The sequence below is a fragment of the Macadamia integrifolia genome, chromosome 2 (assembly GCF_013358625.1).
Source record: "Macadamia integrifolia cultivar HAES 741 chromosome 2, SCU_Mint_v3, whole genome shotgun sequence".
Lineage (NCBI taxonomy): Eukaryota > Viridiplantae > Streptophyta > Magnoliopsida > Proteales > Proteaceae > Macadamia > Macadamia integrifolia.
In genome coordinates this window covers 16,988,649-17,016,217 of record NC_056558.1, presented here as the reverse complement: position 1 = coordinate 17,016,217, position 27,569 = coordinate 16,988,649, and the positions used below count along the sequence as shown (strand labels likewise).

At 37.7% G+C, this 27,569-nt stretch overlaps 2 protein-coding genes across 3 annotated transcripts in view; both read left to right on the top strand.

The window, feature by feature from the left end:
* Positions 1-5,832: 5,832 nt before the first annotated feature.
* On the top strand, positions 5,833-21,957 carry LOC122094426 (DUF21 domain-containing protein At2g14520-like; the record flags this gene model as incomplete). The annotated part of the gene is given in 10 exon segments (XM_042665231.1): positions 5,833-5,909; positions 6,002-6,085; positions 6,443-6,556; positions 6,844-6,930; positions 7,198-7,337; positions 7,426-7,513; positions 20,903-20,976; positions 21,076-21,203; positions 21,296-21,552; positions 21,655-21,957. Coding segments are annotated over 10 exon segments (1,094 nt in total), but the record flags the coding sequence as incomplete, so codon positions are not given.
* Positions 21,958-24,584: 2,627 nt separating this feature from the next.
* Positions 24,585-27,569, top strand: part of LOC122094438 — a 9,858-nt gene continuing 6,873 nt past the window's right edge. Inside the window, exons 1-2 of one of the 2 annotated variants that reach the window (XM_042665235.1) lie at positions 24,585-25,015; positions 26,117-26,158. In XM_042665235.1, coding sequence (XP_042521169.1) covers positions 24,863-25,015; positions 26,117-26,158 — 195 coding nt within the window. In that variant the 5' untranslated portion in view covers positions 24,585-24,862. The remainder of the gene's footprint in view (positions 25,016-26,116; positions 26,159-27,569) is intronic. The other variant, XM_042665236.1, reaches the window with a different exon arrangement.

The window sequence follows — 27,569 nt, the reverse complement described above, 5'->3', positions numbered from 1 at the left end:
ATAGTTACATAACAAGAAGTCAACCAGTATCCATTGTTCGTGCAGTCAATTCGTCACTTGATCAATTATCTTCCCCCATCTCCATTCCCCCTCCAAAAAAAAAAAAAAAAAAAAATCCCAAATGCTCACTAGCCAGTCCAACCATCAGTCCAACCATGTAGCACCTAAAGTTCATTATTCTTTGTTGAATAGAGTCCCGAAGGTACTACTGTAGTGGCCCATTGTTTGCTCATTTGGGTCCAAACTCAAATAGGTAAGGTCAAAATTCTATGTTAACAGTGAGCCTCAGGTGGTACTTGTATGGTTGACTCTGCTATTTGAGCCAATATTCTGTAATTGTGTTCTAAATGCTATTAGCATCATATGCATTTTTTCTGATGCAGATTCATGACCAAAATAGGCTTGTTTTATTAGGTATAAGCCTAGGGTTGGGTTCCATACATGTTGGGCCTCTAATCCCATGTGTTTTGAGTGTAATAGACCACTTTTTTGGGTCTAAAAGAGGGGCTTTAAGGTTGCATACGGTATTTACTGATTTGTTTCATTTTTTTAGTTGGGTTTGATTTAAGTTATATTTGTTTCCTTAGGAGTCAAGTTGTTAGTAGTTAGTTTTCTTTTTCAGTTAGTTTCTAATTTCAGTTTTTAGTAAGTATTGTATAAGGAAGCTAAATTAAGGTTTCTTTTGAGGAACCTTCTATTTTGTAATTCTTTCCCCGTCAACATTATAAATAAAGAAGAGGAGGCTCCTAAAGCTATGATGATTTTGATAAACAAATTAATGGTTGCTGTTATCGTTTTCTCCACGAAGAGTTGTTTTGTGTTTGATTAAGACTGATGGAATTGGTGTTTGAGCCAATTGACTCTCTGCGGTGTGAAGTCCGAGAGGTCCTCTTCTACTTTATTATCTTTTTTCTTACTGTCTTCAAGCACTCAAAGGTATCAAATCCTATCTCAGTTCATTCCAGGTAAACCACAATACTGATCTGTAATACTTTTTATTTTCCAGTTCTGAAACTCTCTTTCTTATTCCCCAATACATCCCTGATTCAATGGCTTTCAACCACCTAATTATCCCCATCTTTTGGTCAAGTGTTAGGCCCCATCTGAAGGTGGTTAGATCTCAGTTTGAGCCACATCAGACCACTGGTTGGTCTGCTACACAAATCACCCACAGTTCTGCCCGATTGGATGTTTTGACCTATCTGGTTCATCTATTGAGATCTATAGAATGGTTTAGCTTGCTTCTGGTTTCTCAGATGTTTATTTGTGTTTTCCATATTGTCTCAGTCCTAATTCATCATTTCATATGTCCCTTTATTATCAGCTTTTATTCTGATTTTTGAAACCCTTTAATCTGAGATCGATATTCTTAGGCCCTCTTTGGTATCATTTTCCTTTTTGATTTTTACCTAATTAACAAAAATCATCAATGAAAACCATTTTTTTATCAAAACATAAAAATGGTTTGGTAATTACTTGACAAAAATGGTTTTTTGTGAGAAATAGTTTGGTATCTCTATGTGTAAAATGGTTTTTTGAAGGAGTGGGTGAAGAGATTCCCTTCACACATCTGCTTTATAACTCTTTTTCTCCACTTTGAACTGAAGAAGAGGGGACAAGAAGCTTGGATTTCTAATTACAAAGAAAATGACTAGTTTACCCCTTCATATTGGGACTTTAAGCATGTGCTCATTAAAGTTTGTTGGGAAACATGTCCACACTCCTTGCCATGTTTTGGTGTTAACAAACAAACATACATCTTTAACTTGATTGATAAAGTGTGATTAGCTTGAAGAAATCCTTAGAAGATCGAAGGTCGAATCAAGACATGAAGCTAAGCTTAAAGACATGAAACAACAAACAAGAATGAAAGAAGATGAAGGGCCAAAGAATGGCAGATTCAAGTGAAGAAGAAGATTGCTAGGATAGATTAAGTTATTTACATTGTAATTTGTAATTTCCACCTACTTATATGCACTCACCTCATGCATGTGCATTACATCATATTAGAATGACCATAGAGCATGCCTTGACCAGGTATGGAAAGTCACTAAGTGGCGTGGAACACACAGTAACCTGACTTAAGGGTATTTTAGGGAATCTTAAGATTAGTATTAGGAGATGAATCCTTCATAGAAGCTGTAGGAAATTGAGTTGTGATTCTAACGCAACTGTACTCAGATCATTCTGAAGTCGGACAAAAAAGTTATGGTCAAAACACTGGTGACTGGTCAGTATGACAGAGCATGTCATGTTGGCGGTCGACCGGCTGGAAGCCCCAGTCGATCGGAACCACCCGAGACCATAGGCGGTCGACCGTCTGGAAGCCCCGGTCGACCGGACCTGTCCGAGACCATAGGCGGTCGACCGGCTGAAAGTCCCGGTCGACCGGTGCCTGCCTGGAAGTACTCCAACGGCTATTTTTTTGCCTACAACGGCTCTTGCCGGTCGATCGGCTACCAATGGCGGTCGACCGGTAGACCCAGAATATGTCCGTTAGAGCTTGATTCCCTGCCTAAAATGCTTCACTAAATTCACCTATAAATACCCTAATCACTCTTAATTAATTATTCATTAAGAAAGAACTTTAAGAGCATTGTTGCAAGCATTAGAGAAGATTATTTCTACTTGAGTTATTCTGTTACACAAATCCCAATGAGGCTCAAGTCTCAATCAAAGTCCTCTACTTTCTCCTGTGCAAGTCAAAGCCATAAGAGAGGACTTTACAAAAGGTGCATCACTCTTCATTTATTATTCATTTTCATTTGCACCACACTTGAGGTATTCCTCTTATTCCACTATTTCTTATTTTTCTGTTTTTACAATTCTAGACTGTACTTAGGATTGTAAGGATACTCTTATCCTAAAAAGAGAAAGGTCTCTCTCTACCTCTTAAAGAGATTGTGAAGGCGTCTCTCTGCCTGGAAAGGAGATTTGTAAGGATACTCTTATCCGTAAAAAGATTGTAAAGGTTTCTTCCCTACCTACTGTACTGAAAGGGAAAACTAGTGGAATACCTTACAAGAGGATTCTTGTAGCGAGTGGACTAGACTCAAATTGAGTTGAACCACTATAAATCTTGTGTTGTGGTTGTTGTTATCTTATTTATTCAGCGTCGCTTTTAACTTGTAGTCACACTTGTGATTTTTTTGTCGAAAAGAGTTAAATTCCACTAGTATAACCTATTCACCCCCCTCTAGGTTATTTCAAAGTTTAGCGCAAAAATAATTGAAAATCAATTTTGGCCAAAACACATAAGACTCTTGATTTCTATTTGGTTTTTGTATTTTACGAAATTTTTTTAAATAGAAATAAGCTTCATAAATGATACCAAATGCAGCCAAAACCATTTATGTGAACAAAAATCAAAAAGAAAAATGATACCAAAGAGGGCCTTAATCTCAGATCTGATCTCATCCTTGTTAATCTGTTTTGAACTATTTTGGTATTTGATCTGATGTTCTTTGAGAGTATCCTGCATCATTGGGACTAGGTTGACTTATCAATCCTAGTTCTACATTATTTCCTGTAAATGATTTGCCATGCCATAAATCATTTACAAATTATGGATTTAAAAATTGAATTGGAATCTGATTAAGGTTGATTCCCAAAACACAATTTGGAATCGGTCATGAATGCACACTTAGATCTTCATTTATGACCATTTCCTCATCATTTAGAGAGTGAATTATCAAAAAATCAATGGAACTTGCTCATGTAGTAGGATTTTGGAAAAAATTAAAAAAACTTCCAAAAAGTCAAAGATCTTTGGAAATGGTTGCTTCTTCTTTCTGATTCCATTTTCTAAGGTTTTGGCCAATTCCTTCCCATTCCCGACCGATTCCAATTCCAATGGATGGAGGCTGAGCCCTTGTCCAATTCTGCGTCGTAAAACCTTAATACAAACCATATAGAAATCATAGTCAGAAGCAAAACCAAAGGCACATTGATATCTCTGCCCACTGTTCTGTAGCTATTGAATCTGGTTATGAATTGGCAGTCCTTCCTTCCGTTTGAAACAAAATTTTCCTCTTGCTGCACAGGGACCTTGCTTTCCTTAGTAGATGTGTGAATCTCCATGGCGCCTCTTTGGCCATCCATCTAGTAACCAAAGCTGAATCCCCTTCTACAACACGGTTAGTGTACATTTGGTATAGCCTTATCCAAAATTCTTAGGGTTGGCTATTAAAACCTGTTCCACCATTTCATTTTCGTAATGCCATATTTGCTGTTAGCTTGTAAGTATTTGTGTTTTCTTTTGACACTTCAATCCAAGTGATTTTATGTGAAAGTGCTTGCTGTTTTGGCTAGTAACGTGAATAGTTGGTGTTAGAAGGCTGTCGTGAGAAGAGAAGGAGGAGTCCTGTGGATTGTGCAGGGTCCTCCCTTGGTGTTGTCCTAGTCTGACTAGGAGAGTTCTAGTTAGGAGTTATAGCTTTCCTAGTCTAATAGGGGTCCTGTTCATGAGATGCTAAACAGCAGAGTTTACCAGTCATTTAACAGCACATATTTCCCATGATCACTAATCTCCATAGAGTACCTTCTCCCTCCGCAAGCCTCCATAGCCATTTGATTTTTATTAGTAACCTTATGTAATCCAATGCCCCCCACCTTGGTTTTTTACATCCCCCTTCAATCCACATAACATTTTACATCCTTCCCACCAGCCCATTGAAAATTAGTTTGATTTATGCAAAGCTGAACCCGGAACAGTGAATAAAGAGACGTATATGTAGGAATTTTGCTTTGTTCTTTTACATCTATGCATAACTAGAATCTATCATCTTCTGAACCTTTACTATTTCTCGTAAGTCAAATTCATGGTTAAGCATCTTTTCCATAATTTTGATCTAATGATAGCATTGTAAGTCATATAGTGCACAAAGAGAAGATTCTAGGGGAAAAAGGCATAAAATCTCTTTTTTCCCCCCTGTAGGAAGCAAGTGAAGGCAGAACCCGATTCCTACTTTTAATAACATGGCAGAGATGCTAGTAATAGTTATCGTCACCTAGGCGACGCCTTAGGCGGCTCAGCCTGGTCTGGCACCTAATCTCCTTGCTAGTATCGCCTTGAAAGTGTTTCCCCTCGGACGCCTTGGTTCGCCTTGGTGCCATGCCAACTGTAAATAGAAATAGAGAAAAAGAGAGAGAGAAAGAGTCCTGCGATTTCTGCAAGGGAGTCCCAATCGATGCAACTGGGGCTGCCCTCCTCTATTCATTATATAACAATTCAATTAGCTTATTACAAGTCCCATTACAATATATATAATTAACATGTGACTGGCATTGCTTAACCAAACAATGTACCAATTTTCCTATATCTTTGAAAACTGTATCATAAAGTACGCAGTTTTTACAAGTATGGCTTGCGCACATATTATTCATGTATACACAAACTGCCCCATTGAGGGCAAGTGTTGGAGCATTTTGATAAGAACTGAAACAAAAGGATATATTTATAATTCCTTCAGGGTTTTGTTTTTGTTGGTCTTATTCCTGAAGGGTCCAGTAATCTTAGTCTCTTTTGTTTTTGTGCTGGTGGTCATTCCAATCTGCATGGAAACAACTGGTTTTTTTTGTTCCACCTGGAATTTTTAGCATCTGGATTAGTATAAAAGTCCTTGTACTAAGAGTTCCCTTTCTTTGATTCACTACTTATCCAGACTATTAGTGAGAAGGGTAATTTGAAGTTATTGATGCTATATTATGCTAATTCCTTACTGATTCTAAATGTACAATAGTGATATGATCTGTATGCTGTTCCTTGACTGTTAGTTTTTTAATATGATCAAACTGTACATTTTGAGTCTAATGCTATTATTTGCTATACAGCAAAGATATTGCCAGTTGTTAGGAAACAGCATTTATTGCTTTGCACCCTTCTTATTTGCAATGCTGCTGCTATGGAGGTAAAACTATTTAAATTGTCCAAGAATTCTACAAATAACATGTATTAGAAGATAGGACTAGCTCTGAAGTATAAAACATCCATCTTTGTCAGGCACTTCCCATTTTTCTTGATGGTTTGATTTCGGCTTGGGGTGCTATACTGATCTCGGTGACCTTGATACTTCTGTTTGGTGAGGTGAGGTATCCATCTCTGATATGTTTATGTTTGTAACATGTGCTCTGGTAGAGGGTTTTGATGGAATTTTGCTGGTCTAACCTGCGCCCTATGCTCAAACATCTGAAAAATTAACCTGATCAAATATCTTACCGTCCATTTTGTTAGATTCATGGGTTAAATATATCTTTGGTGGGACCTAATCATGCATATGACATGCCCATTTTGAGACAAGTAGTCCTCTTCTTACGTTGAGTACGCATTTGAGTCTAGGATCTTTTTGATATTTCTGAAAGATTACTGTTTGCACTAGCTTATTGAACTTCTTGATGTTACTTCCATTTGTATGCTGATTTATTGTTTCACTTCTACAAACAGATTATTCCACAATCTGTTTGTTCTCGGCATGGTTTGGCGATTGGTGCAGCAGTGGCTCCATGTGTCCGCGTGCTTGTTTGGATCTGTTTTCCCGTGGCTTATCCAATTAGCAAGGTTATATTCTATTTTTTTTTTTTTAATCTTTAAATTTAGTTATTGTGATTATTATTGTTATTATTATTATTGTTATTGTTATTATTGTTATTATTGTTATTATTATTATTATTATTATTATTATTATTATTATTATTATTATTATTGTTATTATTATTATTATTATTATTATTATTATCTGTCTGGTTTTGCAATTCTGTCCAGTTGAGTAAAATTCATTGTATTCTATCTTTTCTTATCCTACAAAATAGTTTTACTGACAACCCATGTTCTCTGTGACATTGCAGCTATTAGACTTCCTTTTAGGGGACGGACATGTGGCTCTTTTTCGCAGAGCTGAGTTGAAAACTCTTGTTGATCTGCATGGTAATGAGGTGTGCACTCTCTTAATATTTGGTACTCAATTCTTAATTAGTGGAGAATATGTTTTGTACCCATACAGGTACGAGTAACCACACAAAATTATTGTTATTTTTATCACTGCTTAGTTTTCATTTCATTTTGTGTCATTGCACTTGCTTCTGTCGATTTATTTTTTTCTTCTTCTGTAAATAAGGCTATTTATATTCTATTTTTGTTTGCTGGGATTCGTAGTTGCATTCCTTTGAGTTGTCATAATCTTTTGGTTGATTTGTAATCAGGCTGGGAAAGGTGGGGAGCTGACACATGATGAGACAACAATCATTGCTGGAGCACTTGAGCTCACAGCGAAAACAGCTAGGGATGCCATGACTCCAATATCAGAAACTTTTGCCATTGACATTAATGCCAAGCTGGACAGGTATTTAGGTTTTAGTGGGGTTGAAGACAATTGGATTGTTTTTCCAGAGCCGGCTTTGATGATTGCAGTACTACTTGTTATTTTTCAGGGATTTAATGAAGTTAATTTTGGAGAAAGGGCATAGCAGAGTACCAGTTTTTTATGAGCAGCCTGTAAACATAATAGGACTGATTCTGGTAATTTTTTTTAATGATTTTATTCCTGAACTTCATTAAGAAGTAAAGCAGTTGGCATTCTTGTTTCTTCCGCAATGATAAACCTTTTAACTAACTTATGTCACATGATATTTAGAATTAACTCTTTTTCATTCTGGGTAAACTGTATTAGAATGTCCTACCTTAGTTTTTTTGCTTTTCTCCCTTCTGATTTACCATGCATCTTAGCATATAGTGTATTAAATTTTACTAAATCAGAGAATGTGTTCTGATCAGGGGAAAAAAGGAATACCTGAACTATGGATGGATGAAAAAAGACTACAAAATTGTAACAGATTTAAAAGTTAACCAAGTCCAGTTTATCAAGTATCAATATGTCTCGGTCATATCAGGCTAATACGTATCAGAAACTGAAGGCTCAAAACAATCCAACCTGGAAACTACATGAATGTGTGTGTGTGTGGTGGGCGAGACAAGAGACCGATGTGTCTCGGAAAACCTACTGAGAGACCTCATTTCTGCAAAAGGCTTAAACCGCCGCTTATCGAGAGAAAATCTGAGTTCTGCTTCCATTTTTTGCTCGATCTGAGCTCAGGAAGTGATTGGAACTCCCATATGACTCTGTAGAAGCAGATTGCGGAAGTATTAGCTGCACTGTTGTTGCCACCGATAGTCAAAGAAAGAGGAGGAGGAGAATGAGACAGTGGTTTCTTTTTCTGTAAACCCCTAAAGTATTAGTACTATAGTGTGTGGAATCATTTTCCTGAGAACTGACAGCAGACCTAGCCTGATTAAGAAGTTAGGGAATTTTTCTCTTAATTGGGGTTAGCTTTGTCATTGTATTTATTATTGTTTTCTTTGTTTAGCACTGTTGGATTGAGTTTGATTCAAAATCTATTTCCAAAATAAAGTATGATTAGAATGTTTGATCTCTTTAAATACTTTGCATGCACCCAACAATTGGGGATTGGAATAGAGATACTGAGTTTACATTATGGATTCGTGTGGTTACTGTGTGTGCTTGCTGTTGGTTTTCTTCTTCGTTCTCGCTGTCAAATCTTTTTCTCAAAACTGTCTCCAGGTGTGTTCTTTCCAAATCATCTTCTTCTATTCATTCTCTTATATAAATCATCTCATTCCTTCTTTATTTTGCATATATCCCCCATCCTGCTGCCTTCCCCGGTTTCTGGGCCGTATTGGCAGTCCGAAGACCTGAATCGAACACTATTGGTTGTTCTCTTTCCTACCTGAGATTTTGTATGCTGGCTCTACCCCTAGAGGCGACTTAATTAGCCCAATTTGGTTCCATATTAGTGTTGCAGTGCTGAGAACCAAACCCTCAAAACAGAACTGAGTTCAGTTCTACCACCAAGGTAATTTCCGAGTCATGTCTTGTCTTAGGCTTTTTCTAGGTCAATAAAGACCATATGGAGATCCTTCTTGCCCCCTTTATATATTTCCATGTGTCTCTTAAGTAAGAAAATAGTTTCTATTGTGGATCTTCCTGGTGTAAAACCAAATTGGTTCTCTAAAATAGTAGTTTCCTTTCTCAGGTGGGTATCAATAACCCTCGCCTATGACTTCATTGTATGACTAATTAGTTTTATGTCTCTATAGTTATTGCAGCTCTGAGTATCACTTCTATTTTTTGTAAATTAGGACCACAATGCTTCTCTTCCTTTCACCTGTCGTTTTCTTTGTGCTCATAATCTTATTAAACAACTTGATTACCTGAGATAAACCACGAATTTCTAAGGTCTTCCACACTTCTATCGGAGCCCAGTCTGTGCCTGGTGCATTGCCTACTTTCATCTTTTTTAAAGCTTCTTTTACTTCACACACCCTAATTTTGCAAATACACCTTATGGTGTCAAGATGAGTAATGCAACCTTCCAGGTCCCTATTACTTGAAAAGTCTTCATTAAGTAGGCTATAGAAATGGTCTTTCTGTCTCTCCTTAATGCCATCATCCCTTATTAGTACTCTACCATCTTCACCTCTAATATATGTGACATAGTCGAAATCTCTACTCCTCCTTTCTCTCATTTATACTTATACGTTTTAGATCCTCACCTCTTTAGTCCTTTGCCACATCTTAAAAGCAGCTTTCTTAGTCTTAATGGCTGCTTGGACCTCATCTTCCCACCACCAATTTTCCTTATGGGCATGATGTATACCTTTCAATTCCCTGAGAACCTCTTTTGCAACTTTTTTGATAAAAACCATTATCTCGTTCCACATCATAGTAGTGTCTCCCTCAAAGTCCCATTTTTCTTGTTTGACCACTTTATCAGTAAATGAATTCAAGGAATCCCTTTTATGCTTTACCACCTTATCTTAGGGCAAATAAGCTCCCCTATCTTTCTATTCTGCATAATGAGACACATATCTAGGACCACCAATCTATGTTGAGTGGTTAGGCTCTCTCAAGGTATAACCTTGCTGTCCTTGCAAAACAACCGTTTAGACCTTGTTAGGAAGAAATTTATTTGGCTGATATGGTGCCCGCTTTTGTAGGTAATTAAATGCTCCTCTCTCTTTTCAAAAAAGTATTCACAATAGATAAATCATAAGCTACCGCAAAGTCTAAAACTAAGATCTTCTCCTCATTCCTCTCTCCAAATCTGTAGCTTGTATGTACGCCTTAATAGTCTCTCTGATCTCTCCTAACATGTCCATTCTGATCATCCCCTATAATAATCTTTTCTCCTTGACTAAAACCTTACACTAATCCATCCATGTGTTCCCAAAATTGTGACTTAACTTTCATCCAATCTAACTAGGGATGCGCAAGTGCTAATTATATTTAACCTCTTCTCCAACACGAGCTTGATGGATGTAATCCTATCTCCAAATCTTTTCACATCCCCCACTTTATTCTTTAGATATTCGTCCATTACTACGCCTGATCCACTTCTATTACTTTGGTCAAATAAGCTCCCTTATTTTTCGACTCTGGATAATGAGGCACATATCCAAGACTGCCAATCTATATTGAGTGGTTAGGCTCTCTCCAGGTATAACTTTGCAGTCCTTACAAAACAATCTTGTTAGGAAGAAATTTATTTGGCTGATATGATGCCCTCTTTTGTAGGTAACTAAATGCTCCTCTCTCTTTTCAAAAAAGTATTCACAAATCATAAGCTACCACAAAGTCTAAAACTAGGATTCTAAAACTAAGATCTCCTCCCAATTCCCCTCTCCAAATCCATAGCCTCTATGTATGCCTTAATAGCTTCTCTAATCTCTCCTAACATGTCCGTTCAGATCACCCTCTTTAATAATCTTTTCTCCTTGGCTAAAACCTTACATCAATCAATCCATGTGTTCCCAAAATTGTAACTTAACTTTCATCCAATCTAACTAGGGATGCGTAAGTGCTAATTATATTGACAACCTTTCCTCCAACGCGAGCTTGATGGATGTAATCCTATCTCCAAATCTTTTAACATCCCCAACATTATTTTTAGATCTTTGTCCACCACTGTCTGTTCCACTTCTATTACTTTGATCTCTTGTATGCCATAGGTTAAAGTCTTTTGACACTTTAACATTTTTATGCTTCAATCTAGTCTCTTGAATACAGGCAATATTAATCCTTCTCCTCATAACATCTATCAATTCTAGACTCTTACTTGTTAAGGATCCAATGTTCCAAGATGCTAATCTATTCCTACGCTTTTGGACTTGTATCTTAACTCGCACTTGTCCACTGTATGAGAACCCTTGCCTACTTGTCACTGCATCTGGGCACTAATGTAGTGTGTCGCTTATAGTGGACACCCTAGCAGAAGGTCGATAGGACAAAATACTCATAAAATATGATCCATGCAAAAGGTGATTGGCTAAATATGTTAGAATAAAATATAATGAAAGGAGTGTATGTGTCAATAAAATATAATGAAAGGAGTGTATGTGTCAACTAGCAAAGTTGATAATGTCTGAGGTGAACTATTTCTTGCATGCTTTTAACTTTGAGATAGTAACTTGATATTACGGTTTTTATTGTTTATGTGATTTTCTCTTTGGTATAAGACCATTTGGTTCTGATTTTATCTTGCAATGTTGCGGGTAACAAAATACAAAAAGGGCTTCAAGGGAATAGAGGAAAGTGCTTTGTCATGTGCTTTCATTTCTATTTTAGTCTTATATATGAGTATCGATGCATATTTACTTATGTTATGAATATTATCATCTTTGTCTAAGACAAGACATGATTAGTCATTGATGCTCTCATGCTCGACTGCACCTTAAAACTCTGCCTTATGGGAATCAGCTTGTAAAGATTTGGGCAACACACACACAACTTCCCAGACATCTTTGTCGAGTAGGATCATCCAATTTCAACCTCATCCAGGTCCAAAAAGTATCAAACTTCATTTGGGCCTTCCATAAACACTTTATGAAAAATTTACTCTTTGGTTGCCATTGTCCCTCCCTTGCCAGTACAATATTTTTATGGAGTCATCCCTCTCTAAGAGTTTTTGTACAAGTTATCATTGTCAAAACAATAAAGCCAGTTTGCAAGAATTGCTTTATTTTTGTCCTTATCCTTTCAACCTTACCCCACCCTATTCTTTGGCTGGCAGGTCTGTTCCATTCGACTATGTGACACCCCTTGTTAATTTCTTATCCTTCGTTTGCCTTGCCAAAGAAAAACCTTCTTGCAGCTTGTCCATCCATTTTGCAACTGAGCTTTGCGCTACCAATAATGACTGAAGATACATATGTTAGGTTGGAACCCAACACGCGAATCTCAAAAAGAAGGAAATCATCACCATTGCAAAGGCAGAAGTCACTAGCTAAAGAGAAGAGGTCATATTCATTCTGCTGCTTCTTCCTCTTGGTTCTGTCATTGGTCTTTGTTCTTATTATGTATTTTATTTTTTCGTTGGATAGCAAAGGTAGTCAGCGGTGAAGATGGAATTCGAGCCTGGGTATACGGTACAACTCCCGTGGACTTTACTGGTGAAGCATGCTGGTATCTTTATCCTAGTAGAACAGTTAACCATTTACCCGTTGGGATTCATTCCCAGGCCTTGGGTATTCCTCTTCATGTTTGTCGTGTGTTGATATACAAATGAATTATCACGTTTTTTTCATTCCTAACTTTTGCTTAACAAAGCATGTTCCCTTTGTAGATGGCTTATAGATGTACTGTCTAGTTTGATTGGGTTGTTTTGCTCACAACATTGCAAAAGCGTGTTTCTGCTTTCCTCTAATTCTAATGGCAACATCCTCTTCAATTTTTGCCTCCTTTGGATGATGAAATGGTTGCTTTAGGGCATTTTTGTAGATTTTTTTTTTTACAAAAATTTTGTATTCATATACTTCTTAATCCAGCTTGTCTTTATACTATTGATTCTAGAGCATTCCTCCATACTTCTAGCTATGTAAATATCACCTGTTTAGAAAATGAGTGTCTTACATCATGTGTGCGGGATGTTATGCTTGAGGGACTTTCTTGTGGCTTCCTGGCTGACCTTTATGTAATGGTATTTGAGGGGGCTAGTTCTTTTCAATTCAATCCTGAGCATATGAATGCTGTAATCTTGTTCCATCGTCTGTTTCTAAGACATAAGTGTGAAGCCGTTTTGCTTGCCTTGTAATTCAAAAGCGGATCAAAGACCTGATTTTTTTTAAGTCCATGAGGACCATGACTTCTTAGTTGGTTGGGATGGTTTGGGAAGCTTATAATGTTCAATAGTGAGAATTGTCTTGCTTGTGGGAAACATATATAGGGAGAAACTGTTCCAACGCCCTGATTCAAAAAGAAAGAGGAAGGGGAAGTGATACAGTAGCACTTCCATGAATCAGCCTGTCCGTGTAACCTTAGACCGGGATACTTGGCTAGCCAGTTCCAAATTGGGTTTTTGGGTCCAATCGGATATTTAGGGATTTATTTGTTTAGGGAGAGGGTTCTCTGAGCAAGCAGGGTAGACTACACCTCTTTTGTTTTTTAAATTATTGTCTCTCTCTTAGAAAAAAAAAAAATTAAATGCAATAATACATGTGGAGGAAGCGCAGTGTATGCGTTAGGTTCAGAAGGCCTTTTCCTATTTGTTTATTTGGGATTATCTTGTGATCTTTATTTTCATGGGAAGTAGGGATTACAAAGGAGATTAGTTTCTTTGTTTGAGTTGGTTTCCAGTTTTCATGTTTCGTTATTAGTCAATGTCAGTTGTTAGCATCTATTTATACATTGTAATCGGTATTCTCAAAAAGTTTGTTGATTATGGAATAAAAATGAGAGTTGTGCCTCACAGGTGTGTCATATGTGCTACCTCCCCTCCTTTCCTCTTCCTCATCCTCGTTTGATTCAGAGTTTCATTGATTCGGGTCAGTCCCTTCTTTCTCTTTGCGTCTCATTCTTCTATTCTTCTTCACTCTTCTTTTCTTTCCTCTATTATTCTTATATTTTTTTTCTAGTTTCTTCCTTTTGTCTTCCCCTGCTCAGCTCCCAGCGGTACCCACAACCGGTCATTTCTGGCCTTCTATCCAAGGTTTAAAGTATCGGTATTGTCTATCGTATTGGAAGGGTGATTTAAGAGACGTATTGTATTGTATTGGAGAGACACAAGATACACTATATACGTATGGGAATGGTCAGGAAACGTATGGAAATGCTTAGGATATGTCCAAAATACAGTTTTGAAGAATAAAACACTATAAATAAGTAATATGTGAAGCATATCATGTATCAAAAGGATAACAAAGTATGACGAGACTAGTGCATTCAATTGATTATATATAAAAGATGAGGTGTCTTACATGTACTGATGCCAATTTTTTAAAGGTATTGTATCGGGATCGTATTGTATCGCTACCTTAAAGATACGATATGTATTGGTTAGTCAGTAGATATGGAAGGATACTTAATACCTTGCTTCTGTCTCTCTCGTCCCTAGCCCTTCCACTCCTGTATTTGGTATGATGGTAAATATCCCAGGCATGACTTACCTGTACAATCTGGTTGCTGTAACTCACTTTGACTATGAGATATCAGCCCAAAACCCACCTGATTTCGGTTCTACTGCCTGAACATGTTGCAGAAGTAAAATAGTAATTTATTCCTTGGTTCTGGGTCCTGCTGTTGATCACATTCTAAGGGATTATTAGGTACGAATTAGCCTCTGAAGTTTCAGTCCGCACAGAATTGATTTGGGAGAGTTCCATCTCTTGAAATCCAATCTATTCTACTGTGGGTCTTCGATAGGAGGAAGAAGATAAGTCCTATTTTTAAATAAGGATTTCTTTTTTATATTTTCACTAATGCCCCTTATTTTTTAATTGTGTTTCTGTTCAAATCCATGTCCATTTTACTTTCCAGAATTTCCCTCCTTTAGAGTTAATTCCTGGTTGGACCCATATTCTGTTATCTTACTCTTAAGGGCCTAATTTTGTCATGACATTACAGAATTTCCATTGCTCTTGACTTTTGACTTGTTTACTTGGGTGGGCCCATAAGTGATCTGAACCAAGGTTTCTCCCGGATTGTATTAGGAATGGGTTGGAAAAAAGATCTCTTAGACATGCTGAAAGCACTCTAAGATCCAGATCCAGATCCAGATCCGGTGGCCTGGATTTGATTCCACTAGTTTTGAGTTAGATTTTGTTAACCAAGGCAGAACTGTATTTTATTTGGGGAAATCTTGTTATAACCAAAGTTGGTGAAAAGAAGTCGTAACCTTGACTTTTTTCCCTTTACGTATGACACTTGTTTATCTAGTGAAGGTAAAAGGTTCATTTCACATGTGATAGTGACACTCCATAATGACAAGTCAATTTCAAATTATTTTGAAACATTTTTTACCTCTGAGTTAAATTACTCTTGGGAATAAGACAATGGACAATCAGAAGAAGGTTACATCCCACTTCACCAGTTTGGTGATGACAAGCTGCCCTCTTCTGTTTATGGTGGTATTATTTGCGTTCATTATTTTTAGCTTAGTTAGGGGTCCATTGGGATATGACTTTGGATTTGGTTTGTTATTAAAGATGTCCTTTTTTATTAGTTGTGTGGGACCCAAATTTGCTAGAAAATTTAGGCTTCAACATTCCTATTTAGTTAAGTGTTTTAGAATCATTGTTTTAGAAATATTAAACTAGGAGAGTCCTAAATTTAGAAGATTTTCTTTTGTTTCCTGATAAATGTGTATCAATCCCCACCCCCATAGGATGGATTTTTTGGAATGGAGTAGTTTAGTTATTTGAAATTGCCTGGCTGGTTTTTTGTTGGGGACGAATGCACAACCATGAGGATGAAATAAAGCAAACAATCACACAACGCAAGGAATTTAACGTGGTTCGGCAAGATTGCCTACATCCACCCTGGAGGAAAAACATAAAGAACTCTCTACACCACTCTCCACCTCACAAGGTGATCCTCCTTTGCTTGTGTCAAAGGTTTTCCCACAAATACAATATGTAGGGAACCCAAAAACCCCAATCCTCACACAATTGCAATTTTATCCAGTACATGTGTTGGACCCCAAACCCGACCTAATTACAAATACAAACCTAATAATAATTATGTGAACCATTATAGAATACATAACATACCCAACCTTAACAATCTCCCTTGGCTTAGATTATGCAAACCACCCTGAAGAAGACCAGTGTTGATGTCGGTTTTGCAAACTCTGCCATTGTCTCTGCCTATCCGTCATACGCAATCGGTATTGACCCACACTCCCGCCCGGGATATTATTGCATGTGTGCCATACCCAAATTGGCATGATCCCCCCTTGGGGTGTCTTGTACAACTCACCACAGTCGCACGATGTTACGTGACTCCACCTCTCTCCTAACACTGCAACCTACTTTGAGCCTCCGAGAGATCATTGCCTCTCCCCAAATTGAAGTGAAGGATGCTTGCTTCTTTCCGGACTTACATTTGTTCATTGCTTGAACCATCTGCAAAATATGTCGTTGACTTGTTCCTCTTGCCTAAAGTTTGAACGGTAGCTCCACCAGTTTCAACTCTCCCTGCAAGTCTGTACAAATTACCGATCAATTGTCCTTACATCATAACCATGACCCCTCTAGAAACCTTGAGAACTCCACCTTCAGATGAGCATTTAAAACCTTTCGAATCCAATGTTTCAACTGAAATCAGATTTTTCCTTAGATCCGGCATATGCCTCACCCCAGTCAAAGTTCGCACAACCCATCAAACATGTGAATCTGTATGGTCCCAATCCTTGAAACCTTGCTTTCTGCATTATTTTCCATTATGACAATACCACTCTTACTTGCACGATATGTAGCAAAGTGATCCCTAACTGAACACATGAAATGAGCAACCAGAATCTAAAATCAAATCTGAAATATCCATACTTGATGAAGTAATGAGAAGAATATCTCCAACATCTCTCCAGGACCCTTCCACAATAGCAACATTTGATGATTTATTTCCATTTTCCTTCTCCCTTTTCTCCTCTTTACCTTTCGGACAATTCTTCTTTAGATGACGTTCCTCCTTGCCATAATAGCAGGTTATTTTGCGACCTTTAGACTTCTTTGAGTAACACTTGCACTTGCTGATCTTCTTCAGTCTCTCATTTGATCTTCCTCCTCTCTGACCTTTAGACGCCTCATCATTGCTATTTTTCCGTCGTGTTTCATTCGTCAGCAAAGCAAATATAACCTCGTTAAGTTTAAGAGTATCCTTACCAAATAGTAGTGTAGTCACAATGTGATCAAATGGAGGTACTGATGCCAAAAGTGCCTCGTCAGCCGACAATTCCGTCGATATCCTATTGAACTCATCCAAGTCCTCAAACTTCACTCCCCTTGACAACCGAGTACCATATAACTGTTTCTACATTAACAACCGATTTGTCAACGATTTGGAATTGTACATTCTCACTTACTTTTGCTCAAACTTCCTCCAGATCTACCAACCTAATGACCTCATGAAGATTGTTATCCGCAAGATACGATTGGATCATGCTCTGGTCTGTTAAATCCCTTAACTCATGCCAATCATTGAACTTCATCTTCTCCATTTTGTCCATTTTCTTCCCGAGAGCCTTGATTGTCCCCTCCCCTCCCTAGTAAGAATATTCTTCATCCGTTGTTGCCACAGAGTGAAGTCATTATGACCATTGAAGCGTTCAATGTAGAAACTTGAAACTCTTCACCACCATCTGATTTACCTGATATGTGCACTCTGTGCCAACCATCAACCTCAAAGTTCCTGATTGTTGTTGATCTTGCATGAACCCATAAAATTTATACCAATGGAGTGGAATCTGACCGATCCGTCTGTTTCACTACGTCTGAAACGCCAAAAAACTTTAGGAACACCTAACCTCCGTACCACACCCTCGGTAGAAAAAGTAGACTTTCATACAGAGCCAAATCCGTACGGTATCTGGTTTAGAAATATACCTCTTTTTTTTTTTTGGGTCTTCCCAAAGTGATTTGGACAATCACCCTAACCTTTTTAATTTATTCGTACATTGCACGCAGCACCTTCTCAATTCACTTTTTTCTTGTAATGAGACTCTCTCTCTCTCTCTCTCTCTCTCTCTCTCTCTCTCTCTCTCTTTCGTACTTCACTTTTAGTGGTTTGACAAATTAACCCACTCACTCATGCCCTTGTTTACGGAATAAAAACAGAGAATAAAACATACCCAACCCTAACATTTCTCTCTCTCCTCTCAGATCTGGTAAGATCTTTTTTCTCTCCTCTCCCATGGTATTTCTTCTCTCTTTTCTTCCTCTCCTTATCTATTCTCCCTCAGGGTAATCTTTCTCCCATCCTTTTCCACTTTCTTCTCTTCCTTATTGGAACAGCACAATAGATTCTCTCATTTCTTCTTCTTTACATATCCTCTATTCTGGACAAGCTACTTTTAAAATCTTCTCTTTTCATCACCTATTGACAACCCTCTCTTCCCTCCTCCTTCCCTCTTATGTTGTTGAGATCCTAAATTTTTGGAGTTATTCCTATATTATCACCTCCACAATATCCATTGATCTCTCATATTTAGCTAGTTTGTTCCTTGATATTAAGTCAAGCTTAGGGGACTAGATCTGCCAAGAAAACCAAATTATCACTTAACATGGTCTGGTCCAAGCAAATATAAGCATAGAACTGACGACAACAACAACAATAACAATCATGACCTTATCCCAACTAAATGGGGTCGGCTACATGGATCCGATATGGAAATTAGAAAATAAAGAAGCATAAAAGAGAGGTTAAAAAGAAGAAAAATGGAGATAAGAGAAGAAGGTAAAGCAATATAGAAAGATGCATCATGGAAACATCCCTTATAGGGGGTCGGCAACACGGGTCCTTGTCCTCCGCGAAACTCTATCCGAAGTCATATAGGGTTGAGCCCTACCCTCTACATATCTTTTCGGACCACTTCATTCATAGTCATTTTAGGCCTGCCCCTACCTTTTCTGGCTCCCTCGAAATTTTACTTGTCACTCTTCTTTACTGGGGCCTCCATAGGGCTCCGTTAGAAATGGCCATACCACCTCAACCGACTCTCACGGAGTTTGTCTTGGATTGGTGCAACCCCCAGAGTCATTTCTAATGCAATCATTCCTTACCCTATCTCTCCTGGTCTTGCCGCACAAACATCTCAACATTCTCATCTCCTTTACACTCAGTTTATTCAAAGTGCTCTTTTTGACTGCCTAAGACTTTTGTTCCATACGTCATAGCTGGTCATATAACTGTCCTATTAAAATTTTCCTTAAGTTTTATAGGCATTCTTTTGTCATATAACACTCCCGGCGTACCTCGCCATTTCTTCCACCCCACTTTAATCTTGTGGGCAACATCATCTTCTATATCCCCCTCGTTGTCAATGATAGACCCCAGGTATTTAAAACAGTCCCTCTGGGGTAGTTCTTGTTCTCAAAGTGTCACCACTTCCTCCCCTCTTTTAGATTGACTGAAGGGGTGCATCATATATTCTATCTTCGTTCTGTTTATCCTAAAACCTCTTGATTCCAAGCTTGATCTCCATACCCTAGGGTTAGGTCTGTTTTAACTCCATTCACTATTTAATCATTTGGCATTAAATAGATCTCTTAGAGGAATCAGCTTACCCAAAATCAAGATCCTCAAAAGGAGAAGGGATATCATGGCTAAGGTCTCCTCAAGATGGAAAAATAAAGATACTGTGAGCTTCTCATAGGTCCATGAAATAGCACCAGATAAGTTTTGATCCAATGGGCAAGAAAGGTCATCCAGTGATTCCAAGTTCTTACCACCATTCAAAGTTATTACTATGGCATGGGCAATATACAAGGATATGTCAGATGGAAAGCGAAATTACAGTAAAAACTATCCTGTTTAGAACATATGACGTAGGACATGCAAAACTTCTAAAGCCTACTTATAACAAGCACATTGAAACAAATAAGATAGCTTCCAAAAGTATTAGAAACTAAGAAGAGGTAGTGGACTCGAGTCAGCCCCCAAGTGAGGAGCTAACAAATCAGTCAACCAGGTTGACCTGTGTTACCCCAAAGTCAGTAATGCAGTTCATGATCTCAACATTTTTTGTCCTTCCAAAGAGTGCTTCAAAACTCTCTTGGGTGGCCAACTCATGCTTTGCACACTAGGTTACCACTTACTATTCTGAGTTTCATGAAGTCTGTATTTTAGATTGAATTTCAATGTCAGTATTTGTCATTGATCTTTTCCTCCAACTAGCCAAACCTGCATGAACTCACATCAGCTTTTTGTGAACTTGGAACATTAAGTGAGCCTTTGAAAGACTTTGAAAGACTTTGCCCTACCCTTCTTAACTGCTGACTGCACCCTGGGAGGCCTCTCCATCTAGTCTCAGGATTTCTTTCCCTTTGGTGGTGGGGTTGTGCAATTACCAGAAGTTGGAAGTGGTCAGATTCCAGTTAGTTTCATAAACCAAAGAAGCATCTGCAACACATCTCTGCCAGCTAATAGAACAGAAATCATTGTCTAATTTCTCATGAATTAGCCCATTGTTCCATCTTCTATTAGACCATGGTGAAGTTAAGACCAGTGGTATCCATTATCCATCAGTGCACAGTCGTCAATGAAGTTGCTAAATATGGTCATTAGAGAGGGGTCTATAATTCGTCCTACTTGCTTATCATTCCTATATAGGACCTTCCATATCTGTCTTAGCCTTCTACGATGAACTGTTGATTCCCTTGCCAATCAAAAAGAGAAGCGGGAAAAAAGTCCAGCTTAAGGGACTAGTTTTTTAGAGTCTGTCAATGCAACCAAATGTTAAGTGTATGGAAGGAAAACATTTTCGGCTCATTTAGGTGTATTTTCTATTGCTACTTGACAGGAATAATTATTACATGATCTACATCTGATGATTTCATTACCATTTGGCTTGTGGTTAATTAATTTCATTAACTTCTATTTTTTCTGGCTATAAACCACAGGTGAAGAATCTATTAACCATCCATCCTGCAGATGAAGTACCTGTCAAGACTGTCACTATCCGTAAGATTCCAAAGTATGTATCTTGGTAGAAAATAAGTCCACTTTTTTTTTTAGTCCTAATAATTTTATTACACTATGTGGATTGTTGTTTCTGGATGTCTTTACATGCTAGGGTTCCAGAGAACTTGCCTCTATATGATATCCTGAATGAGTTTCAGAAAGGTCACAGCCACATGGCTGTTGTCATGTGGCACCGTGACAACATGATGGAGCAGCCAGCCAGCAAGAGCCCATCGAATAGTAAGCATTTAGTAAACTCTAGAGTCTAGACTAATATTTATGAGGCGTCCTCCATCTCCCTCTGATTTGTGCTGTTTATTTCTCTGACATAGATCCAGCAGCTGAAGTTAGGGTGGACATCAATGGCGAAAAGCATCCTCTAGAGAAAAAGAGGAAAAGACCACTCCAGAAGTGGAAAAGCTTTCCCACTAGTGGAAATAGTCCATATACCCCAAGGAGTAAGAAATGGACGAGGGAAATCAATGCAGATGTCCTTCAGATTGATGACAATCCACTCCCTAAGCTTAACGAGGAAGAGGAAGCTGTTGGCATAATAACAATGGAAGATGTCATTGAAGAGCTCTTACAGGTTTGCAACAAAATTTTTTTTTGGTGTCTGTTGACTAATGGAGCCACTTTTCTAGCGTTTGTTTTCATGACTTGCTTTATGGACATTCTCTCATGCGTGCAGGAGGAGATATTTGATGAGACGGACCATCATGATGATGATTCATGACATTATTCTTATGCACTCTGTATAGTCTCTATAGTGAGATAGACTGTTGAGAAATGGAAATGACTACGGCTTTCATTTATAAGAGAGTGTAGGTTCAAAATTCATTCAAATGAAATGTTATTATAGATACTTTTAAATGGATTTGACGACTGAAGTTAAATAGATGTGTTTATTTACTTAAGAGTTCAGGTATTTTCCTCTTATTTTGTAATCTGGTCAAGAATTTTCCTTATCATAATGGCAGCCATATTTTGCGCAGCTTGTTGGATATAATCTATGCGAGTCTTCTACAGGGTATGCCTATGGCAATTTGTAGAATTGTAACTCTATTATATGTTTGGTATGCACTCTTGGAATGCATTTTTTTGAAATACACAGCCTCACACTTCCATCAACATCTTAAACATTTGGACATACCATGGACCCACGCTATAATTGACGTAAATTTGTCTTTCACATCTTCTTAACCATAATATTTTGTGGTCTCAGGCATCCCATCTCTTGAAGATCTCAACACTAATTGTGGTTAAAGAGAATGAACTATACAATTATAATTTGTATAGATTAAGAAACACAACATGGTGAATCTTTCAAAAATAAGGATGCTTTTGTAGGCTTTTTCATTATCAGAATAAATAATGCATTTGCTAAATGCATTCTTAACTGGAGGTTGGGAATTGGATAACGTGAATTCTTTTTTTTTTTTTTTTTTTTTGTTAATCAAGTTGTCTGGCCAGCTTATGTGCATACCTCGATTAATCCTCGGGGAGACTAGCGCAGCAATCTATCATCACAGTCTCCACTTAAATCGTAAATGTATAGATGAGGAATCGAACCTGAGATTATTCGTCTATTTACATAGTCTCAATTCGCCTTAACCATTTGGAATCTTACTTCAAATGAAAACTCTTTGCATTATCTTATCAAATGTTTTCTTAAAACTTCAATCAAATGTTCCACAGAAAAAAAAATAAAAAAAATGAAGGGAATAGAGAAAGTAAAAATACACATACAAGATTTATAACGGTTCGTCATAAATTTAATACCGTCTTACGTTCACTCTCAAAGTTCTCATTGGCCAAAGCAAACTTGGGGTAAATTAGTGTTTTAAGTCTTGAAGACTACAAAACAAAACAATTAAGATGAATGGTTTTATTAAAAAGCATTTTGAAACGTCCTATTTTATAATAAAATTACAACACCCACCCCATTCTCGATTGCAGAAAAAACAGTGTTTGGAATCAACATGCAAATCTTCTACCAAAGTTTACTTTGCAGAATCAAACAAATAGAACATACTCTTCTCGGTTGGAATAAAAAATGGGTTTATGGATTGGTCATCTCTACTGTCATGAATCAGTAGTCTCGATGATATAAATACTTGCAAAGAATTATGTAATTCATAGTTAGAATTATCCACCCTAATTGACCTTGACCTTGTTTTATCTTTCAGGGCTAAGTTAACCCTGATTGGCCTTGACTAGTTGACCCTAGCTAACCCAAATACTTTCAAGAATTATCCTAATTCATAGTTTGAATTATCCTTATCTCAAGTCAATTCACCTGACTATTACAGAAAAGAAGATACACAAATCCATTTGGCTCATATCACACATATTGAACACAATCTTAGCATATAATTATTCACAAGACCAAGCTTATATATTAAAACAGGTCAGGTCGTCCCGAGGCCTCAACCTTGATACGGCCCAACCCTACCTTTGCTTGAAAAAGCCAACTCTAGCTCAACCTCAGGTTGAAAAATCCAACTCAAGCCTTATTTAGGCTTAGGGTGAGTCCTGGCTCATTGGGTCAAACTTGCACCCCTAGTTAGAAGTATGCCTAATACTGATTTTTGTCAAAAGGAATTGGGAGGTTCCATCAATTCACTTACTGGTAGACATGCTATACTATTTTGTATAGTTTAATATGGGTATTATTTGGTGCAATTCAATCTAAAACATAAAATCCTAAGATGAACTTCTAGGTCAGTGGTCGGGCAGCTAGGCAATTGGGTTCTAGCCTAAGTCCAAGAAAAATCATTAGTTCAACCCTCCTAATCCTCATGTTCCTGAAAATAATAATAGTTTGTAATAAGTGTGGCCCAATGGGGCCCCTGGTTGGCCCCTTGGGGTCCTGTTTAGGTCCCTAATGGGTCCCTCCCTCTAGCCTTATCCAGCCCACTGTTAGTTAAAACGGGAACGGCAAAAAAACGAAAACGTACGGTACAGATTTTAAACAGATAAAAACGATGAACGGTACGGTAAAAAAAAAAGGAACGGCAAACGGATGTAAACGAATGGTACGAGTATTAAACGTGTAATTTTCAGAAAAACGAAACCAAAAAAACGGTAGTATACTCATGCAATTTGAGAGATTATTATTTGTATACATGCATCTAATATTCCAAAAGCTCTAGGAGTCCCAAGATAAAATAGCCCAATGGGCTACAAGAAAATGAGATGTTGCTAGCTTTAGCTTCTCCTTACTCAATGGGCTATAAAAATATGAGATTTTTTTCCTATAGATAGTATGGAAGTTAAAAATAAAAAACCAAGTACCATATTGTCTTCACTCTTCACTTTTATTAATAGAAATTTTTTTTTTTAAATTAATTAAAATTTTTAATAAAATTCTAATTTTACCCTTAAAAAACAGATACGCTTTTAAAACGGCCGTTTAAAACGCATTTAAAACGGATTCTTTTACCGTTTCCATTTTTTTTCGAATTGTATAACAACATATGGGAAAACACGTTTTAAACGGTAAAAAAACGAAAACACGTTTTAACTAACAGTGATGCAGCCCCATTGTGGCCTTGCTAAATGCAAACCAAACCCAACCTCTCCCCCCACGCCCCCAACCCCACCACGCACCCAAAAAAAAAAAAACGAAAAAAAGAAAAAAAAAAAAGGTCGTGTGTATGGTCAGTTGACTGAAAGAGGGGAGAAGGTTGGAAGAATGGTCCATGAACCATGAAACTCTTCCGCCGTCGGTTTTCGAAGTTCTTCCTCCTGTTTTGTGCTCTGGTTGTTGCAAGGTCAGTTAGAGAGGAGGACAAGGTTGGAGGTATGGTCTGCAGATTCTGTATTACAAAGTGTAGGAATTCGTAAATAGAAATCGTTCAGAGGGGAAAGCGGCGGCCAGTGTCAGTGCTGCAAAAATGATCTCAGAGGAGAAGAGGGAACAGGAGAATAGTAAGAGCAGCAGTTCATGGCCGCAAAACACACCCTACGTAGAAAGGGAAGGGCAGGGGAAGAAAGTGTGGGGAATTCTCTTGTTCGGCTTGATTGGCGCCACGGTCACCACATTTGCTGTAAGCTCTGTCTCTGTTCTCTTGTTGTAATCTCTTTTATATGATTCCGAATTTCGGAAATTGGGTTCCATTTCTAGTGTTGTTGTTGATTAAACACTGAAATTCTGAAACTTTAGATGAAATTGGTAATATAATTGTTGGGAGAATTCCTGGCAGACCTTCATCCTGTGGGTCTTTCTTCGTTTTTATTGAATCCCATTGAACTGGTTTCCCTCTTGTCTTCTGATTGATCGGATTGAGATGTTGGTCTTTCATGTAGTTGGGGAAGCGAATTTCAAGACCAATTGTCAAGGCGAGTCATGCTCTGTTATGTCTCCTTGGGGTTTATGGGGAAACTATAACCGAAGCAATTATATAGGTGAAATTCTTAAATTGTGTATCGGCTTCTCTTTCTGCGGTTATTTCTGTTCTAAAGAGGGCATCATGAAAATATGGACAGGAGATGGGGGGTTTGGTTTTTAACCTTCACTGCTCTCTTTGTAAGAGTGTGTTGTCCTGTTTATTGGCCTTAGGCAAATCAGATTATAAAATCTTGTCCCTTGACGTATTTAGGTAAGTACAGTCTTCCACCAGCTTCCCTGCTGCGGACTTCCAATTCTAAAATGAGTTTTGGTTCCAACCTATGACCTTCTTGTCTACAGTAAGCCTTGGAAGGCTTAGACCTTGCTTATCAGATATTAGGCAGTTGGGGTTGCCTTTGTTCCTCAAGGCACTTATGCAACTCAGTTATGTGAGAACTACTGTTGAGTTGTATCTAGGCTTTCGCGAATTCAGTTGAGTTTCTAGTGACAATTAAACCATATATTGCATTCCATGTGGTAAATCCAGGAATCCTGGTCAATGTCATTCTGTTGGGCATGTTTTTTCCCAGTTTTTGGGAAACATTATAAACCTTGCAGAGCAAAGAATGGATTGTTTCAAGATGACTTTTTAACTTCTTAAATTTGAACTTTTGCACTCGTAAGAAATTATTCCTAATGTGGACAGTTTCACTTTTTTTTGTTTTTAAAAATGCGTCATGGTATTCTCCAAATTTATATCAACCATTGGAAGGACCATTTCTGGAAAGTACCTTTTCTGATGGTTTCAATCACTTGGTAGGTTGCACAACTGCGGAGGACGGTTGACTTTTTCTACACTGAGGTACACATTTTGTTGCTTTCATGCATGTTAGGTTCTTTTCTTTCCTAGCCATATTAGAAGCAGTTCAATACATAAATTTACCCCTACTTTGATTGTTGTGGCTGCTGCTGTGTTACTCTTAAGGTGTTAGATGGCTGGTATTCCACAATGTTGGCCCATTTAGATATATGACTCAGGTTAGTCATGCAGAATCATAATGTATCTGTTGGAATATTTCACTCCATTGGAGGTTGTAATTCACTAACACTACTAGTGAATGAGTGAGCCAGAATAAGGGCTACCATATTTTTTATTTGTATAAGGCCATATACGGGGATGTACCATATTCTTATTTTGTTGTACTGTATCTCTGCTGCTGACCAGGTTGTGTTGATTTTTTGATCGATCAAGTTTTTATTATGGGAGAATTAGTATGAAAATGATTTCTGTTTGCTTTTCTAGTGATGTCACTGTCAATTTTACGACATGGGCGTTATCAGTTTCCTTTGTACCTTCTTATCTTCTCAGATCCCATGGGACAAGTTTCGGAATTGCTGGTTTCTAGTAGCTATATGACTGTACCTTTTCTCTGTCATTATATGACAATGGATGCAAAACTTGAAATAAGAGGGAAATGATTGTCACTTATAGGCTCTGGTTGTGAATCTGTAGATTGAAAAGGCTAAATGGGGCAAGATCAACTACTACAAGAATTACCAAAGAGTGACAACTAATCTAGAACTAAGAGAAAGGTTTTTTGGGGGGGGGGGAAGAGGGGGCAATGAGGAGGAAGCTTCGTGCTTGACTGTGGTTGATTTGATTGCTGATCGAGTGTCTCATGTTGTTGTAAGGGCCTCATAGAGGTCTTTCTGCCCCTATCCTGCAGTTGGACACTTATGACTACATTTTAGTGCAATATTTGCCTGATGAGCTTGCCATTACTGGATCTAATCCTCCCTGTGAATTAAGAATTTCAGATATTTGAGCAAATTTTTTTTTTGGGTGAAAAATGAGGATACTTTGTGGCATAACTGGTAGCCGAAAGATCCCTAATTCAAGATTAGTTTGAGAGCATCTGGGATCTTTTCAATAGCTACTCTGATGTCTAAAAATCAGTAAATTTCTCAAATTATATATAATACCTCCCTGAAATTAAATTGTCTCAATTCTGTATATGAATTTTAATTTATTAAAGAATAAAAGCTGTTTCAAGGCTCACTTTTGCTCTCGGAATTTTGCCGCTTGTTCCTTGTCGAGATTGAGATTACTTAATTTATCGTATTTACTTTTTCAAATAATGAGATTATAGCCTTTTAGGTAGTGAAAGTTTATTTTACAGAAGAGCCCTTAGTAAATAATAATGTAAATGATTAAAAGCAAAAACTACTGTTTTGTTTGAAACTACAACTGGAGTTATCATTTCTAAAACACC